The sequence below is a fragment of the Gadus morhua genome, chromosome 13, assembly GCF_902167405.1.
Source record: "Gadus morhua chromosome 13, gadMor3.0, whole genome shotgun sequence".
In the NCBI taxonomy this organism is placed as follows: domain Eukaryota; kingdom Metazoa; phylum Chordata; class Actinopteri; order Gadiformes; family Gadidae; genus Gadus; species Gadus morhua.
The window spans coordinates 7359576-7375538 of record NC_044060.1 but is presented as its reverse complement, the minus strand read 5'-3'; the positions used below and the strand labels follow the sequence as shown (position 1 = coordinate 7375538).

The 15963-nt window shown below is 46.6% G+C and overlaps 3 protein-coding genes across 3 annotated transcripts in view; all 3 read right to left on the bottom strand.

Moving 5' to 3' along the window:
• LOC115557031 (potassium voltage-gated channel subfamily B member 1) overlaps positions 1-2158 on the bottom strand; it is a 33292-nt gene extending 31134 nt beyond the window's left edge. The window contains exons 1-2 of the mRNA XM_030374575.1: positions 1803-2158; positions 322-1014 (exon numbers count right to left, since the gene is read on the bottom strand). Coding sequence (XP_030230435.1) covers positions 322-891 — 570 coding nt within the window. The 5' untranslated portion in view covers positions 892-1014; positions 1803-2158. The remainder of the gene's footprint in view (positions 1-321; positions 1015-1802) is intronic.
• Positions 2159-2387: 229 nt separating this feature from the next.
• On the bottom strand, positions 2388-10614 carry LOC115557037 (prostacyclin synthase). Its single transcript, XM_030374593.1, has 10 exons — positions 10485-10614; positions 9579-9702; positions 9076-9251; positions 8424-8567; positions 7659-7786; positions 6566-6747; positions 4624-4765; positions 4261-4442; positions 3680-3831; positions 2388-3353 (listed from the first exon to the last, which is right to left on the bottom strand). The coding sequence occupies exons 1-10, from the start codon at positions 10553-10555 to the stop codon at positions 3203-3205; spliced, it is 1452 nt and encodes a 483-aa protein (XP_030230453.1). The 5' UTR covers positions 10556-10614; the 3' UTR covers positions 2388-3202.
• An 813-nt stretch (positions 10615-11427) lies between these two features.
• thumpd3 (THUMP domain containing 3) overlaps positions 11428-15963 on the bottom strand; it is a 4909-nt gene continuing 373 nt past the window's right edge. Inside the window, 10 exon segments of the mRNA XM_030374590.1 lie at positions 11428-11889; positions 12787-12910; positions 13074-13178; positions 13287-13369; positions 13371-13403; positions 13528-13597; positions 13990-14120; positions 14541-14969; positions 15383-15460; positions 15709-15963. The exon segment at positions 15709-15963 is cut by the window's right edge and continues 11 nt beyond it. Coding sequence (XP_030230450.1) covers positions 11698-11889; positions 12787-12910; positions 13074-13178; positions 13287-13369; positions 13371-13403; positions 13528-13597; positions 13990-14120; positions 14541-14969; positions 15383-15460; positions 15709-15948 — 1485 coding nt within the window. The 5' untranslated portion in view covers positions 15949-15963 and the 3' untranslated portion in view covers positions 11428-11697.

Below are 15963 nucleotides of genomic sequence, written 5' to 3'. Positions count from 1 at the left end.
GGCCCCTCTCTTTATCTCTGGGTTCATGTCAAGTGCAGCCTCCAACTTCCACTTAGAGATTCAAATATAATGCTGCAGGTGCAAACAGAGGAAGGGATTAGACCTAACCGCATTCCCTCCTCAGCCCTATCACGCAACATCCATGACCCTGCAGTCAACCTGCGCTTCCTCCTTTCCGCCACCGCTCTCGAATACTAAATTCTTGAATGCGGCTCGGGGCTTGGAACCATTACCGCTATCAACCCGGTGGACCCGGGTTCAAACCCCCCCCCCCAGGACGCGTGGCCGCGCCTTACAGGAAGTGACGGCTCTTGGGTTTACCTTTGCTGCGAACGACGAGCTGGGCTTCTCCAGCAGGTCCCAGAGCTTCCTCCTCTTTTCTGAGCAGCAGGTGGTGTCAAAGTCCTCGCCCTCGCGCTCCCTCATGGTCTCCGCCTCGCGCTTCAGCTCCTCGTTCATCTGCTCCTTCTTCTGGTGGTAGCGCGCCTGGCAGCAGGACTCCAGGTAGATCTCGTCGACGCCCCAGTAGTCCAGCTCCTGGCTGAAGGACAGCGCGCACATCTCCTCCATCATGTGGAGCTTGCCCGTGCGGTAGAAGTTGAGGATGGAGGTGAAGGCGCCAGGGTGGCGGTCGAAGAAGTACTCGTTGTCGCCCAGGCTGTAGTCGTCGCACACCTCCAGCACCGCGTCGTGGCTGTCGCAGTCCCGCAGCTTGCCCAGCCGCGTGCGGGGCAGCCGGTCCAGGGTCCGCCACAGCACCTCGTGGAGGAGACCCCCCACGTTGAGCCGCACCCGACGGAAGAGGGTCTTGCTGCGGACGATGTCGGACACGGCGGCCGGCGGCAGCGACGCGGTGCTGGAGGCGTCCCCCCGCGGACCCGCGTCACTCATCTTCTCCTCTCAGGACGGGGCAAATCGGAGCACTTGAGTTAAGATAGGGTGGTCTCTTTGGGTCACAGCGGCATCGGCCCAAGGAGGACCACATCCATGGTCCCGCTTATGCTTTGGTTTGAACTGCGATGGGGACAAAGGCAGAAGAGTGGGCATCGTTTCATTAGTGATCATACACCAGCCTTCCAATGCCAGCTGGTTTACACGACCCTCGGAGCACCGTGTCAATACAATCAGCTTCGGGATCGGCACACAGCCGCTGCCCCTAGTGACAAGGATGGAGGGAGCAGAGGCACAGATCAACTCTGGCTTCACTTCATGTGCGCTATCCAGTTCTGAAACGTCTAATCTGTCAACCCCGAAACCATTGGATTGTTGTTTGGTGTTGCTGTCCATGTCTTTTGGTGCTGAAATATTTTCAACTCGCGTGGGACAGCGATCCATCTAGTTTTATTCGCAGTGCATATAAGCAACCAAAGGCGCACTTCTATTTGGATCGGACTGTAATGATGTGGTCAAACAGTTGCAGCCCATACGACTGTAGAATAGGTTTCGAGAAAGGCGAGATTAACAAGAATAACAAGAAATTGAACGTGCAAGACAGATTTCAACAAAGAGTCCAAATCTGCATTAGAACGGCGTCTCATTTGAACGAATGCAGAAGTAATTGGTGGCATCTTTAAGTCTTGACATCTTATTTCGGTCATTATGCGAGTGGGGTCTCGGCTCCACGCGGTAGCGTCTAAATAAATAGGGTCGCACGTTTGTCCAAACACGTTAAAGATACTCCCTCCTAATGCAGTACACGCAACGGATGCAGGAAAACAAGAAACCTAAGTACTCAACAACAAAAAAAGCTAACATAAATATATATGTATTTATAACGATACAAAAAAAGAGTTAATTCATACCTTGCCCTGTATATTCCGATGATTCAACGCATATCCCGTTACATCCTGGGAGTAGACGCGCTCAAACTTCTCGCAGGTCCAGGTCCGTCATTCTGCTAACAGGATGCTGCAGGCGCACTGACGAGCCAGGAGCATGTTTCACTACACACACTCCCAAACCCCCTCCACTGTCCCCCGGAGCTGCCCTTCTCGCGCTGAAGCGAATCAACAAGTAGGACTGAAAGTAGTCACGAAAGCTCTTGATACATGGTCACAGTTGGTCACGCAGTGTGTGTGTGTGTGTGTGTGTGTGTGTGTGTGTGTGTGTGTGTGTGTGTGTGTGTGTGTGTGTGTGTGTGTGTGTGTGTGTGTGTGTGTGTGTGTGTGTGGTTGCGCGCTACCCGGTTGTCCGTGCATGACTGGGAATGTTCCAATGAGTTCTGCAGGGGGCTGCGTTCTCGCTGTGCAGCTCCAGCGGTGCAGCCAATGAATTTAACTCTAAGCTGTCATAACAAGAATTCCCACCATGACAACGTTGCTCAGTAAGCCATAATTCTTTTGATATTTTAGTTTTTTTAGATTCATGGAATTAAAAAGCAAATTAAATGCGTTTAAAAATAAACAGGATTTATTATATATCAGGATCGTTGCATCATTGCATTAACAGACTGTGGGGACGCTTCAAATTAAAAAAAAAGTCAAGAGCACGATCACATATTTACATTTTCACAGTTGCCAGGTCTAGCTACCACTTAGAATTTCATTTGACACTTCACCACAAACACAATACATTATTTACACTATATGCATCACAATCGTGTACCAAATGCAATCCATTAATGGTGTTGTTTGGCCTAGTAAGTTTTAAACAAAGACTAATGACTAATGAACTGCTCAACTGCCCATATGGGCAACCATTGCACTCAGTATTCCATGGAGACTCATGTTTCAGTGGAAAACAGCGTGAAGTCCTGCTAGTATGTCACGTTCAACATGACAAACACATCCAAACTTGGCTTCATCCCAACAGAAACAAGCATGGGAGAGAGATGTGTGCTTATTTCGATTTAAACACCAATAAATCCTTCTATCGGCATCCACAAGTACGAGTCAAAGTTTTCATCGTGGATTTCCTTTGAAAATAATTGATGTTGTTCTTGGCGAGTCATATTTAGACTAGAATTTATTATCGTGCCGTGGAAAGTGTGGCATATTGTCTCTTCAGGTGTACAAAACATATATTATTTATATTCATATATATAATTTTAATAATACTTACAAATAGTAAAAAAAATACTCTACAGGCATATTTGCAGGTCCAGATAAATATTAAAAAAACACAATAACAATACTGGTACTAGAAAGGTGCGTAAGTAGTGCAGCGTGGGGTACTCATAACATGTACCAAGAGTGAGCCCTCATCACAGCGAGGCTCGGAGTTTATATCGGACTTCCAGGTCTCCGGCAGGCTGCAGCATTCCAAAGCCGTAGCTGCTGGCCTCAGACTCCGGCATCACCGCCTCTGGATCGCACAGCTCCATCTCATAATGGGAGAACACCAGGTACACAAACCTAAGAACCACACACACACAGAAAGTACATTCGGTTAATCTTCTGTATCTGCAGTAGACAGACATACGGCATCGTCAGACAGCGGTACCATCTCTTAAAAGGTTAACCCCAAAGGTGGATTCAACAAAGGAGCCCGGCCCGCACCGACCGAACACGTGGGCCGTTATCCAGCCCTCACACCTTGTCCGCTATCACACAGCCCCTAGGAAGCTAATCCCTCCCTTAAACTCTTTGTGGCCGAATACAAAGAGACCCGCGGCAACAATAGGTCAACCCCCGGTGGTGCCGTTGCCTTTGAGCGTGCCTGGCGCACGGAGTACACTCACTGTCGTATTGTGTCGATGGCAAACTGTTTTCCCACGCAGCCGTTGTTGCCCGCGCCCCATGGCATGGTGTAGTATTTCAGCTTCTTCCCTCCTTTGTAGAAGTCCCTCTTATCTGATCCATCCTTGTTGAGGAATCGGTCATACTTGAACGCCTGAACGGAAGAAACTGGTTGCTCAGGATGCGCAGACATACTGATTTCATTACACAATGGAAAACCAAGCCCTTTTTTAATCATGAGGGTACCGTCTGCCACGTGTGTTAGTATTGTCTGCGAGTGTGTTAATATTGTCTGCCAGCGAGTTGGTACTGTCTGCCAGTGTGTCGGTATGGTGGGACGGTGTGTTTGGTTTGTTTATCTGTTCATCTTCGTTTGGGTTCCTGTTCAGTTAATTCCAGTTTATAGACGAGGGATTAATTGAATCTATTGGCGAAGGTGTGATTCTATCCACCATTAACAATCAGCAGTACACTAACCCCATCTCCCTGACTGCCTACTCCACTATTAGTAGAGAGAGTCGATCTGGGAGTGAGAGCGGGGATTAGGGCGTTCTCATTACTGCCAGGGGCCAGGAGTACCAACCTGTGGCTCCTGGTGAATCTCGGGGTCCATTTGGGGGCTAATGAAGGGAAATAAGCACACTCTGTCTCCCTTTCGGAGCAGGTACTCCCGGCCGTCGGCCATGTGCAGCGTCTTCTCCTTCACTACCTCTCTGGTCATGAAGGGGGCAGCAGTGAGTCTAAGCGCCTCCTCCAAGGCACTGTCTGACAGGGGTGGAAGGAGAAGCAGAACAAGTTACTAACCATCCCTGAAAAAGCTCAAGAAATTGGAATGTGTAGACAACCATCTTGATTTTCATCACATAACCCTAACGACTTATAGGGTGAAGCAGATTTACTGTTACAATTACTGTTAATAATATATTTTTTAAAGAACTGCACTCACCAAACACTGGCGTACGCACAGCGCTTTCCTGCGACGTTTCAACTTGTGAAACCCTGGTGAACTCCTCTCGCACGGCTGCCAACGCCTCCGAGTTTGTCAACAAGAAGCCGAGGAGCCAGAAGGCAGCAGGGCCGACATTTCCCTGGAAACATATCAACACGGCCAGTGTTTATGTCTGTTTGTTGCAGTTACAATGGAAAAGATAATAACGTGACCAAGACAGTAAGGGGCGGTAACGTCGGTCACGTTGACTCACAGGACTGAATCCATCACACACATTCGTCTCTTTCCGTATCCACGCGAACCACTATCATCGCCGACGTAATGAGTGGAGCAAAGTGCTTTAGGAGTCAAACAGAGGGGTTGTTTTGATGTTGCTGGGCTCTGGATAGCCTCACTGACTAACACCTTCCTCGTAATGGTTTACTTAAAAAGGAAGCCGGTTGGACCCAATGGTTCCGTGATGTCTGCTGTTGTACTGACCATGGATAACCACGCTTAACCACGCCTACCGAGGATCTAGATCACGGCAAACAGTTTGTTTCTAGGCGGCCACTGTTTAAAAAAGTGAAGTGGGAAAAAAAATTGGAGAAAATTACTTTCTTATCTTTGATTCAATGAAACAAAACGTTTAGGAATTGAGAGCTTATTCTCTACCCCGAAGAGAAAGACACGTTTTTTTTTAATTGTATAGAAAACGTGGGACATTTAACTATAGCCCTCTTCTATTGGTATTGCAGTTGTGCGGAGGTCTCTCAGATGGAGAGCGATAGCTGAACAAACAGCACACTCCTGTGACGGAACGGGGGTCCTGCATTTTCCTAGGCATGGTTAAACTCATCCCTGGGGAACACAGATTCTAGTGATGGATATCCACCAGGAGCCACTTGCTTTCTATCAGTGTTATTTTTTTTCAGGCAGTTATCTGTGGCTAGCCAACATATAATGGGTGAGGATAAACAGTCGCTATCACTCATGTGTAATGCAATAGTACCATTTAACAAAGACGTAATGTGGAACTGCAATATGCACTAACTTATTATCTAGAAATATCTAAAGGTTAAGTAATTAAACAAGTCGATCGATAAAAATTAAGTATTGTATTATTTGAGCTTAACTTGATCGAGTACATTTAAATATCACAGTCCTTTTAAATAGAAAACAGCACAGCTCATCATTGGGTTTTCCTTGGCCTAGCTCCAGGGATTTTCTGTGAGGCAGGGCTGTCAGTCTAAATATAACAAGCACGTCCGCGTCAGATGGGCGTCTTTGTTCATATCTCCAGACCTGATTGGCAACTGCAAATACCTGTTGAGTACACAGCCATTACCGTGTTCACCTTTCCCCTGAGACAGTATGGAGACTGCTTTGTAAATTCCCCGGGGGAGGGGCCAGGCCTACGACCTTGCGGAGATGACGCTATGATGAGGCTCAAGATTGTTCGTCCTCGACTTGGCGCCGTGCATGACGTCAATGTGACGACCGAAACAAGTGTAGTACAATTCGAAGCGCCAGAGGGAGAATTTGTGTCTGTACATTCAACCAATGTTGATGGATATCTAAATACAACTGCCATGAATCTAAACACTGAGAGAGAGAGAGAGAGAGAGAGAGAGAGAGAGAGAGAGAGAGAGAGAGAGAGAGAGAGAGAGAGAGAGAGAGAGAGAGAGAGAGAGAGAGAGAGAGAGAGACAGGGAGAGAGAGAGAGAGAGAGAGAGACAGAGAGAGGGAGAGAGACAGAGACAGACAGAGACAGAGAGAGAGAGAGAGAGACAGAGAGAGAGAGAGTGAGAAAGAGAGAGAGAGAGAGAGACAAAGAGAGAGAGACAAAGAGAGAGAGAGAGAGACAGAGAAAGAGACAGAGACAGAGAGAGAGAGAGAGATACACACACACACACACACACATATATATACACATACACATACACCAACACACACACACCTGCGTGGCCCAGAGCTGCATCAGGAGGGCCTTCCTCTGCATGTCCCCGTCCGCCCCCTCGGCCTGAAGCAGCCTCCTGTAGGCCTGAACCCAGGGGCCCGAACCAGGGGCCTCACCCAGACCTGCAGGGGCCAGAAACTCAGACAGCCTTTGACGCGCCGCCTGGGTGGTCCGCTTCTCATCTGATACACAAAACACCCACGCAAATCCCCCAATGAGTACACCAACCGTTAGCACTTGGAACACACAGAACACACACGCACACACACACACACGCACACACAAACATCACAATTGATTATTGAGAGGGTCACTGCTGCGAGGTCAAGGGAACAACGGACCAGACTCTCACTGCAGGCAGCAGTAGAATAGGACTTAAATGTTAAAGAGTCGTGCTGGTGTTCAAGTCCTTATGCGCAGGCACGCACAAGGACTTGAATCCTCCAACAGGAGTGGCAGTGTGACACTTCCTGATGATGCAACATGGAGGATGACTGCTTGGAGGCTATACAGACTTCTCAACCAAAACAACATAAAGCCCACGCAGAATTCACCATGACAACGAGACAAACCCCAATCAACCTAACGTGCCCGCAATGATGTCATCGTGAGGTGTATTACCCATGTTTGGACTGGCCATGCTCGCTTTGACAGGCACAAAAGTCATTTTTGTCTATTCCCAAATATGTGAAAGACAAATAGAGAAATCGCAATTGCGTTGGTCTCTGAGCCATGGTGCAATTAGTACAAAAGGATAAAATTAGGTTAAATTATTAAAATAAGTAATATTTACAATAAATTAATTCTAAATGGTGCAAATAATTCAGAATAAAACAAACGGTAAATCAAAACGGTATATGTACAACAAAGAAAAAAAAGTAAATGGACGACGTCGGTGCTCACCTGGTTTAAGAGTGCAAACCTGGTTTAAGGGTGCTAACCTGGTTTAAGAGTGCTAACCTGGTTTAAGAGTGCTAACCTGTTTTCAGCGTGCTAACCTGGTTTAAGAGTGCTAACCTGGTTTAAGCGTGCCCACCTGGTTTAAGAGTGCTCACCTGGTTTAAGCGTGCTAACCTGGTTTAAGAGTGCTCACCTGGTTTAAGCGTGCCCCTTGCCATCTTGGTCAGGAGAGCCTCAAACCTCTGGTACTCTCGGTAGACCTCGGCTGGGTCTGTTCCGTTGTTGTTCTGCTCGCCCCCGAACAGCGTCAGGTAGCCGGCTCTGTGGGACACGGAGACACGAGGAGCTTGGGTGAATACAAAACAAATAGGCTGCTGAACTAAAGAGTGAACTAGTTTTGCACAGGCAGCGGTATCAAACGTTCTGATTACCACTGGCCTTCCCTTGAGGATGCGAAAGTGGTGGTTCAGTAATAATAATAATAATAATAATAATAATGTTTTAGTGCTGTTTATTAAAAAAGCAATATATCCAAAGCAAACAACTTGAGTTGAACTTGGATTTTACTCCCAGATTAGAGTCCCAGAGTATGCATAGTCTCCCCATGAAGGTCGCGAATAAATACACTTTTATGTATTTATCAACACTTTTTCACTCTTATCAACATGACTCTACAGCCGGACAAAACCATTGAGTGATTCATTCACAATGAACCACAAAGCTGACAGCAAGCCTCTCATCTTTTTTTTTAAATAAATAAATATATATATATATCAAGTTGAACAGGAAGAGGGCTGATCACGTTTTGTTTGTGGCTGAAAGGGTTTTTTACAAAACATCTTTCCTGCCCGGTTTACAAGAACAGCCTCATGGACGGAACTGTTGTGTAAACTGTTTACGTGCGACGCTGTGCTGGTATTTTAGTGACATGATATAAAGTGCGTAAGGAAGTCCCTACCTAAAGAGCAGGCTGTAAGAGAAGCTAAATAATCCGTCCACTTTCCAGTCCATCCGGTTCTGAGCCGCCTCTGCTTTCAGGAGGGAGGAGAGCTGCATGCACATGGTTCTGTTGAGAAGGGCTAAATTGCCCCCCTGGAAATGCCTACGAATTACAGAAGATTAGTGAGAAAGGTTTGACATCTGTCGCATGAATGACCAAAAGGTAGATGGATGGTGCACATGGATATAAGGTAGTAGTAAAGTAGTCATTAGCTCATAGTATTGCTTTTCTGTGACACATAATGACACCCTATGTGACTAGTGGCTGGTCAGCCACAACCACTAGTGGCTGCTCAGCAACTAGTCGCACACTATGTGGCTAGTGGCTGGACAGCCATGAACGTTGTGTAGGAAGCAATGTCCAAAAACAACATTCACCTCTGTGAGCAACAAAATGGTGTGGGAATTAATGTTGTGAAAATCATTAGCTTTAATCATTGACATTGAAAGATCCACCACCCACACAGAGAGATCAAGCAATCCTTATATATAATATTATAATATTTACATTGACATTGCTTTGCGGTGGTCCCCCCCCCCCCCCCCCCCCCCCCCCCCCCGCCGGTCCCCCCCCCCCCCCCCCCCCCCCCCCGACAACAAAACAAACCTACTTCTTCATGAGGCCTTTAGCTTTGTTTAGGTTGTGTCCGGGGAGCCGCAGGTTAAAGATGCGCTCCATGAGGACCTGTGCATAGCGGCTGAAGTCCAGAGACACGGGGTCCTTGATGACCTCGTCATAGGAGTGGGGGTCAAGCAGCACGGTCACGTAGCGCCCGGCCACGCGCACCTGTAGTTCAGACACGCCACAGGTGGTGGGACGGGGGGTTATAAACACTGGACCATGTTGCCCAAGGTGACGCTCTTTCAATTATGAGTATTATTATTGACCTCATCTCTGGTCAATGTTTGAGTCAACGCTAACCTTGAAAAACTTAAATTACTCATCTGGTTATTTGGAATGCAATTTATTAAACGACAACCTCTAACTGTACTGAGCCCATTGACGGATGAAGTCATAATTAAGTCGGCACTAGATGATATGTCAATGCTGCATGTGACCACAAGATGACATAAGGGAATCTAAGGGAAACATTCTATAATTTCCCTGCATTACCGTGAAAATGTCGCCATGTTTTTTCTTCATTCGATTTAAGAACTTTGCAGCATCTCTGCCAAATTCAAGTGCGTGACCCAGCCATGGGATGAGACCTTTGTCTAAAGGTGGATCAGTGCTGGATCTGAATAAAGAGAAAAATAGGGTTTATTCCCCTCAAAGCCACTTAATATTGCAATCATTATCAAAGAACATATCAATGGGACCAGGTGACTCAATCTTTAACAGTGGAAAAAAAAGTGCCTTTAAAATTTTTTTAAAATAATAATACATAAATTGAACCCCAACAGCGAAAAACCAATTTTCTTTTTAATTGTAAAGGATAGGGCTCTAGGCCTAATCCATGTTTTCAGTGAAAACTTTTTTTTCAGTTTTTGCTGAATTGTTTGCTGAAAATAATGGTTTTAACTTCAATGAAAAAGTATACAATAGGTGAAGCTGAAGTATAGGCTACTATAAGCAGTTTGACCACATTCCAGAGTCAGTAAACCGAGCGGCAGGCTGGCTCTCATTCGGAGCGAGTCCGGTGGAACACGCTGTCATCACGTCCAGATCATGAGGAATTTGATGCATCAAGACGAGATATTCAGGGTTCATTAAATTACTTTTTGATGGAATTCTATTAGTGTTAAAGGTTGTAAAGGAAATAACAACACAAATTGTCACAGCGTTGTTGCAGAAGATAAATAGTTCGCTGCAACTACGGAAACAAACGGCCGGATGTTTTGTTTAACCCCATCACAATGTATATATAGCCAGCATACCTTTCAATAAGTAGGCCTATAGCCTATATGTCATATAAGTCTTATTTACATCATCAGAGGTAATTAAATGGATTGATGAAACCAACATTTACCTATATTGTATTATTCTAAAAAATAATATAAAATAATGGGTAAAAGTTACCTGGATCTCTTTGCCAGAATGAAGTAGAGGATTACCGCCTGGATGAGGAGAAACGTGGAGGTCCAAATCATGTTTGCTGTATGAGATCAGCCGCTGGAGGAAAACTGCCCTTTCTTTGCCGAGTGTTACTTATTATAGACGCCAGGACGTCATGGCGCGCCTCTTATGAGCTCAGAGTACGTGATGTCATACGATACCTTTTTCATGACTCATTTGCCTATAGGTTGTATTCATGAAGTATGCATGTTTACCTTTTTCCATGTATAATTTTTTATTTTGTAGTGAAAAGCCCATATCCAAAATAAATAAGTAACAAATTGGCCTATAGGAATTTTATATCACTTTCTTTTTTGGGAGCATTCATGCGTCTCATGTTAGTTATTGTGTTGGTGGTGTTGTATGAAACGACCAGCGTTCTCATGCATGCACGACGTGGCAAAACTTCGTTTATTTTTAGGCTACGGTACGTTTAGACTGCAATTTTAATGTGGAGCACTGCTCCTCTTAATTCGCTCAACATGTCGTCCTCCCTCTACCTGCAATTGCTCACGTAGGCTGTTACATTTCATCGGTTTCATCGTGTCAGCCATGACTCACGGGGGTACCATTGCCGGTTAAACAACATGAAGGTCTTTGGTTTTTGTGGTGTTTGCAGTAATTTTAGGATATGACCAGATAAAATAAATGACCAAGTAAATACATCTTCCATTCATTATTTCCTCTACATCCCACCCTAGAGAAAATGGGATGTCAATCATTGATGGCGGGGAGGTCTCTTGGAGCGCAACAGACTATGAGCTTCCTTTCCCTGCTATCTCTCGTGTTTAGGCAATAGGGAAATATGATTCTCAGTCACTCACAGGTGTCAGGGAGCGGTCATATATTCAGGAGAGTTGGGATGTCTGCATTTCTTGATCCAAGTATGCGTCAATATATTCAGACAATCTTTTTCGAACATTTATTCAAACCAAGTCAGTTGTACAGATTTTTTGTTAACAAGAAAGTCGGTTCAAATGCCTCAATCACAACAGAGGTAATAAAACCAAACACAAGAAAAAGAAAAACGTGAACAGACGTCAGCACGCATTTGACCCAAACAGGCTACATTCTAAATGTAGTCCTTTAACAACTCTAATAATGAATAAATAACATTATTTCTTTTGAGTGAAACTCGACTGTGAAAAGAAAGCCGCTCCCCCCGCCCTGGCTGTGATTACGAGAGCTCCTTATCCTCCTTCGCGGTGCTTTCCACGCTCCGGTTTCCTGGTGCTTCGTAGACGTCCTCTGGGGTTTCCCCGAACGTCCCCTCCGTGCGCTTCAGCAGGAACACTCCTGCATGCAGCCCACCGACGTTCACCCACACCGTGTGGGACTTCTTCCACAGCCCTCCCATCCGCGACACGGCCTAGAGACCAGACACCCAAACTCACGTTAGTGTTTTCCCCAGGAAATGTCTTAGTGGGGAACGGCAAGCGCTGTTGCCGTTTCAATTCCATTCAAAAAGCTTCATGGCACGACTATTGTTGTGCCATGCACAGTATAACCGTATAACCAATGCATTATTTATCTTTATTCTTTGTACCTGATGGAAGTGTGTTTCTTTACCCTACGAGAGTTTTTTACTTTGTTAATGCATAATAAGTAAAAATAATAGTAATAGTTAAAAAAATATATATATATTATTATTTATTTTTTACATCGGTAGTTAAGGCGGGGCCCTATTGTTGTTAAGGCAGCCGCCTTAACCCTACAGTGCTGGGTGGCAACACTTCACGTGATGGAACCACGGAGTGAGTTTAATTGTGTTCCCTCAGACTAATCCCTTTAGATGGGAGCCACTGGTATAGGCCAGAGGAATAGAAACAGGTGTGCGATTATAAAGGAGTGATTTACATTCAATCACATCACAATGTGATTCTACTCTGGGATGTTGAGATTTTTCAGCAGAGGGCCTGTGTCAGAATAAACACATTATAATGCACCACGAAATGAAAAGGTACTCTGTCATATTGTACTGAACAATGTGTGCCAGAGAAATGTTCTAAGCCTCTGATTCACACCATAAGGCACGCCGAATACCTGAACCCTGCCAATCCCTATCAATTCCCCCTCCTCATAGGTTCTATGTGGTCCACAATACTGGGAAATATGTCAGCCATTCCATGTGAAAACGACAACTCTGTACTCTGTTGTTTCCACAGGGCTGAACAACAGGAACATCTCCTACGGTGCACTCCTCCACGTAACTTTGATAACAAAAGACAATAACGCGTTCCTTGGAACCTGCAGGAGTCGGCAGTACCTTGGTAAAGCATTTCTTGTCCTGAGTTAGCAGCACAGCAGTCCCACACCCCGGACGCACAACGCGAGCCATCTCCCGCAGACAGGCCGGGTACAGGTCCCAGTTCTTCTTCCTGGAGCCCATTCTTTGGAAATACACATTGACTTGTGAGTCTTTCAACCCCCGCTTTGGATGATACATTGGGGGGAAGGGAGATTATTGTGCGAACCGTTGGGTTCAGCGCTCCCAACAGGAAGTATTGATATCAACCGCTGTTATTCATGCTTCGACTGACGCGAGTACCACACCTCTTCCCGAAAGGCATGTCGGACAGGATGATGTCCACAGAGCTGCTCCTCACGGGCAAACGGCACACGTCCCACTGGACCGCGTCCATGGGGAGTCCAGGTGCACTGTGGGCGGCAAGAGCAGAACACCGTCAGCGCAACAGCTGGCCGTTCCCCCAGCACCAGAGTCAGGGTAAAGCCCTCCGCAGCGCAGGGGGGGGCTGTTCTCCTCACCCGTCCCCCTCCTCTTTCCTCTTCTGAACGTGGGTGATGTTGTTGACAGTGCGGTTGATGGCCATGTCGTTGTTGTCCCCGCCCCACGTAGAAGGCGCTGTTGAACTCTATGGCCCCCTGGAAGAGGAGAGGAGAGGGCCCGAGAGTTAGAACGGACCGGTGGGACTTCCTTTTGTGGGGCTTACGTTTTTGCATTCCCCTCGTAATCTTCACCACACACCACGCGATGTCGGAAAGTTACCTCAAGAGGCAGCGCTCCGGTGCCACACATCGGGTCGAAGATGACGTCAGACGGCTGGGGATTGCACAGCCTGGAGAGACCGAGGCATGGAGTGTGTCAGTATTGCACACTGTCTGTGCGGTCGAAAAAGGGGAAACCGAAGCCGTGAATTTATTCATGTCTAATTGTATGATTCACTGGTTGGTACATCAAAGCCTGAGTATGAGCGATAACTTTTGTATGAAGCAGCCTTATTTAGTCACAAATCTTTCAAGCAAATACGTAAATAAGATGGAACTGGGTTAGTGCAAGAAAGGGCGTTTGTTGCTTGATTGGGAAATCTCAAGAGTTGTGTCGAGACCAGCCTAGATAAGATAAGAAAGGCCCTTGAAAAGATTTCCTCAAAGACTTCTACAGCCAGAGGAATCCCAGCGTGGGACCACTTGGCCCCCATGACAGTGAAGAGTGCGTTACAACCATGACCTTAGCATCCCATAGCACAGTGTTGAGCGCAGTGTGGTGGGGCCAAAGTGGGTGATGTTCCTTCTGTGTAGGCTCTCTTCAGTCAGCGCGATGCCGATCACGACCTCTTCGCTGCTAATGTTCAACAGGACCTGCGAGAACGAGACAACACCTCGACGTGACGTACAATAACACACAAACTGATGCCAGGAGAAAAGTGTTCTGACCTCCGTTCAAGGAACCCGCCTTGCTCATTACCTCCTTAAGACGCAAGCTCATTGTAAAAACATGATGCCAAGAATAGATGGGAGTCCTCAAGTCTTGCCAATCTTATTGTTAAGCTGAATTCATCAGAATCCCACCCATCTCTTATGGCTAAATGCGAACACGAACATGACACATAATATCCCTGCTAACCTTTTGTTTGCTACATTTTTCTTTGCCTCATTCAACCTGAGACAAATTGGCATGTCGGACATCAACAATAGAGAGTTTGTAAGCCGGCCATCGGAATGGCATTCACTGACAGCACTCTACTTTTCCAGGCGCCGCACGCACGCCTACCTACATACCTCTATGTCGAACCTAGTCATGTCCGCTTTCCACTGGAAGAAATCCTGAATGGCGCCGCCAAAGTCCCGGGCCGCCTCGTTGGAGGAGAAGCTGTGTTTGTCCCCAGCCCGGTTGCACGTCACCCTGAACTTGAGGACCTTGGGTTCGGACGCCGCCTCCTCGGGGCCCAGGGAGCTGCTCTCAGAGTCGGCCCCGGCCCCGTCCAGGGGCCGGTCCTCAATAGACGGCTGCATCTCAGCCGGTTGGGGCTCCTTCTCCCCTGCGTCCTCCGCATCGGGAGCTGCGGCCTTCGCCTTGCCCTTGGCAACGTGTGGACCTCTGCGACGACCCCTCCTCTTCTTCAGGGAGTTGTTGAGTCTCCAGACCTCCAGACCGTTGGCCCAGGGGAGGTTCGAGGCGAGCTGCATCAACTCAGCCAACGTCTCCTCCTGTGTGATACACAGTGAGTGATACTTTTGGCTCCCCATTCTTAACAGAGTTTCTGGGTGCATTGTCTTAACCAGTGGTTCCCAAGCTTGGGGACAGGAGGACCCCGGGGTTTTGGGTTGCCTTCTATGAAGATGGGGTCACTGGACATTGCGGATAGCTATAGAAATTTCAGGGTGTGTTTTTTACATTAAAAGAAAACCGTTGACTATGGGATGTATACAGTATGTATAAATATATGCCCTATATATGCAGTTGCAAACTAGCAATAATCACACAGCTGAATTTGGTAGAAATGCCAGTCATGTTCATTGTGACACAGGACTGTCATATTCAGTAACCTTTGCACATCAACACCTGAAACAATACAACTACTGTCTTGTGTTACACACTGGGCTTGGCGGAAGTACTGTACCTTAGATTCCTTGAACTGATAGTGTTTGTATTCTTCCACAATCACAAACAGGTTATCAACAGATCGCAGTAGATGAACCTATAATGGGATTTATTCGTCCGATTATTAAGGCAAATAGACTGGGTACACTGATAGATACACTTTGTAGCAAATGAGCAACAATGACTAGACAAGAGGCTGAATTAGTGAGAGTCATTTTTCGTACAGGTGAAATGATTCGTCATGCACAGATGGGCACACCGTACACAGAAGATCTATCAACAACTCCTCCCACAAATTGGCGACGATGACTACGTATATTTAGCCGTGTCAGGGTGTCATCCTACCTGGGAAAGCCTTTCTGTGCTGACTTCGAAGTAAATCCGACCACGATCTTTGCCAATTCGCACTTCGGCCCCAATTTTCTCCTTCACCTCCTCTGCAGCAGTGTGCTCGAAGCCGGTTGGCACGGTCGCTCCGATGGTTACTATCATTGTAGACCCAACAGTGGACTCGAACCCGTTGAAGGGGGTGAGAGAGGGACCTACAGTAACACCCTCTGCATCCACATCTACTTGAGATGACATATTGTTTTGAAGTGT

Excerpts from the sequence above, each read along its gene's own strand:
- LOC115557037 (XM_030374593.1), bottom strand. The coding sequence starts at position 10,555 with ATGATTTGGACCTCCACGTTTCTCCTCATCCAGGCGGTAATCCTCTAC. Across the intron at positions 8,568-9,075 it reads GCTAAAGGCCTCATGAAGAA|GCATTTCCAGGGGGGCAATT; the intron begins GTAGGTTTGTTT and ends TGTAATTCGTAG. Across the intron at positions 3,354-3,679 it reads GCCATCGACACAATACGACA|GTTTGTGTACCTGGTGTTCT; the intron begins GTGAGTGTACTC and ends TGTGGTTCTTAG.